The sequence below is a fragment of the Sinocyclocheilus rhinocerous genome, unplaced genomic scaffold (genome assembly GCF_001515625.1).
Source record: "Sinocyclocheilus rhinocerous isolate Xijiao unplaced genomic scaffold, SAMN03320098_v1.1 scaffold470, whole genome shotgun sequence".
NCBI lineage: Eukaryota > Metazoa > Chordata > Actinopteri > Cypriniformes > Cyprinidae > Sinocyclocheilus > Sinocyclocheilus rhinocerous.
This window is the reverse complement of record NW_015637537.1, coordinates 976,062-979,090: the sequence shown is the minus strand read 5'-3', so window position 1 is coordinate 979,090 and position 3,029 is coordinate 976,062. Positions and strand designations below refer to the sequence as shown.

The window sequence follows — 3,029 nt, the reverse complement described above, 5'->3', positions numbered from 1 at the left end:
TCTTTCACTGCATTAATCAGTCTATTAAAATGCATTTAGAATTATCACATAATTCAAGATATGGGACAGAAAATGTATCATTTCATATAGTTACCATCACAACATGACTCACTTAACAGTGACTTGCTGCCACCTACTGGCGGTTTTAATCTCACATTTAAGGTACCTTTTCATTTTTTTTTATAATTTCAAACATCAGTTTTCAATGTTTTAGGTTTAAAATATCAAAACATTATTTATGCATTTGTAATTGCAGGTATGGTGCTTTTTACAGTCATTTTTACAGTTGAATATGGTACTATAGACATTGCCCTACATTGCCTCATATGGTATTAAATTTTATTTGTGCAGGTCTTAAAAAGGTCTTAAATTTGAGCTTAAAAATCCTGCAGAAACCCTGTGAAAAGAAGCTTCGAATCCACAAAAATGTTGGAAATTATGCGAATGTGGAAAAGTGTAAGTGGCAGCCTAAACTCACAGCACATGCAGTTTGTTTCACTTTCTGTAAACCAAGCCGATCTGAGACGCAACAAACACCAGATCACGAACTGCTTGTGTGCACATTAATTCACCTATTATTTATTTATTCATTTAATCATTGAAATTGCACATCTATAATGCATAAACTCAATATAAAATGTTAGCCAAGATGGCAAATTTGCATCTGTTGTCCCTGGTTGATGTAAAAAGTAAAAAGATTTCAATAGACAAATACAATACATTTATACAAATATTCCCAATTTTGATTTGAGAGCAACCACATTTTTTTACATTTCCAGAAAACGCACTCTGAAACACATAGTGCAACAAACTATACTGCTATGCGTGTCAGAGAGAAGAGAAAGGGGGAATGCAGCTGGTATCCATACCGCAGAAGATGAGCATTGAAAACAGAAAAATCTATAAGAATCAAGCACTAGTAGGAAGCACACTCACCTGGCAGAGGGAGGCCACCTTTTCATCGGCGTGTGCCATGGGGTGTTTGGTGAAGGTGGCGTAGGGTACGTCAGTGGACCAGGGGTTCCAGCGGTTTATGAACGAAGGTCTTGGTCGCTTATCCCACTGGACACGGATACCGGTTCCCTCTCTCCTTCACACACACAGTACAATACTGCCTAAACCTCATTTAGATTTTTAATGTCTGCTATATAATGTACAAATTAACATTTTTGGGTAATTAACCAAGTGTGGAGAAAACTTAGACATTTGTCATAAAATGACATATAATCACAATGTCACGTTGAGAATGAAGTGTCTTACTTGTTGAGGGATTTGGGGGGAAACTCAAACTCGCCGACTGAGATCGTGTCCACAGCGTTCAGGGAAATTCGGACGACCTGCTGACACTGGAGGTTTATGAAGTCATATTGCTGGGTTTGTCCCTATTTTACCCAGCACTGGGTTGTATTTAACCCAGCATTTTTTAGAGTGTAGGCACCGGCTGCCAGGTTGAGAAGCACTGCTATAGTCCACATCCACAGATGACAACAGCTCAAGATCAAACACAAAACATGATACCACACAACTCCCAGTTTATAATGTACGTCACTGCATGGGTCTCATTCACCAATCAGACATATACAGATTTGAGTGTAAAATCTGTACAAACATGCAGAAATCATGATGCATCAAATGTATTCTAAATTGATGATACAATTTTGAACCAACTGAAACCACACACACACACACACAAAATAACAGGCTGTTCTTTACATTTATTTATTCAGCAGATACGTTTATGCAAAGTGAGGTAGAAAAGAAAAGGAACATCACAAACCAGAATATAAGCTAAAGGATGAAATATTTTGTCTATATGGGTAATAATGTTTCAGGTGGTTGTGTAGGTAGTAAATGACAATTCATTAGAATTATGACATTTACATCGTCATAAGTCTAAAAAGAAAGAAAGAAAGAAAGTCGGATTAAATGGTGGGTTCCATTCATAACGGTCATCCCTGATTAATTTCTATAAATTCACAAACTCTGTCCCTAATCTTTCCTGCATCCCACCTCAATACCAGCAAAAGTGTTTTGCAATACAACATGAAGACAATAAGTACTTTTTTATGTTTGTTCATCAAAAAAAGTAAATATTTTCACAGAAATGCGCACCATAAATGCAAAATAATTTGAATCTCTTTCAAATGTTTACCACTGTATACTATTTTAAACTGTAGTAGGCAGTCTACAGTATACACAGGAGGCTACACATTACGCAGTATATTAGTATTTTATTGTAATTAGGATTACAAATGTGATAATTAAGTTTTACAACAGTTCAGTAAACAATAAATTAATTAAGAGACTTACGTTTTAGACATCATATTGGCTGTTTTTGCTCTATTTCGCCAACAAAAATCATTCCAAACACAGCCACAGCACTGTTTTGCGCCTCTGAGCAACACGACGGTGTTTCGTTCCTGAATGAATCAATCGTTTAAACGATTCGGTTCAATCGCAATGACTCGCTTAACAGTGACTTGATGCCACCCCATTTAAATGATTCGGTTCAAACGCAATGACTCGCTTAACAGTGACTTGATGCCACCTACTGGCGGTTTTAATTTCACATTTAAAGTATCTTTTCTTTTAAAAAAAAAATTATTTCAAACATCAGTTTTCAACGTTTTGTGTTTAAAATAACAAAACATTATTTATGCATTTTTAACTGCAGGTTAAAGTAGGGGAGCGCGGGGCACAAAGTAACGCGGGGTAAGTTGTAACAGACGTGGTTTAAATATTTCCACACATGCTAGCATAACCAAATTTACAGCATTTACTAGTTACCATATCAACATTACATAGAGAAAAAAAGTGCACCGAAATTCAAAAGTTTTTTGAAGATATCGCTGGACATTTATTTTACCATAGTAAAATTATATTTCTGGCTTAAGTGAATTTATCTGTTTTTATTACTCATTTAAAATGAGACAAATCTGCTATTATTTTAATCTCCAATCTGTTATTTATCAGTTTAGATTATTTTTTAATGCTTCGCTAACTATCAGAAGACAGTAACCGGTTTTAAA

At 35.4% G+C, this 3,029-nt stretch overlaps 1 protein-coding gene across 1 annotated transcript in view; it reads right to left on the bottom strand.

Moving 5' to 3' along the window:
* The window catches only part of LOC107748986 (tumor protein p63-regulated gene 1-like protein), a 9,790-nt gene that overhangs the window by 3,302 nt on the left and 3,459 nt on the right, over positions 1-3,029 (bottom strand). The window contains exons 2-3 of the mRNA XM_016564025.1: positions 1,261-1,382; positions 937-1,090 (exon numbers count right to left, since the gene is read on the bottom strand). Coding sequence (XP_016419511.1) covers positions 937-1,090; positions 1,261-1,382 — 276 coding nt within the window. The remainder of the gene's footprint in view (positions 1-936; positions 1,091-1,260; positions 1,383-3,029) is intronic.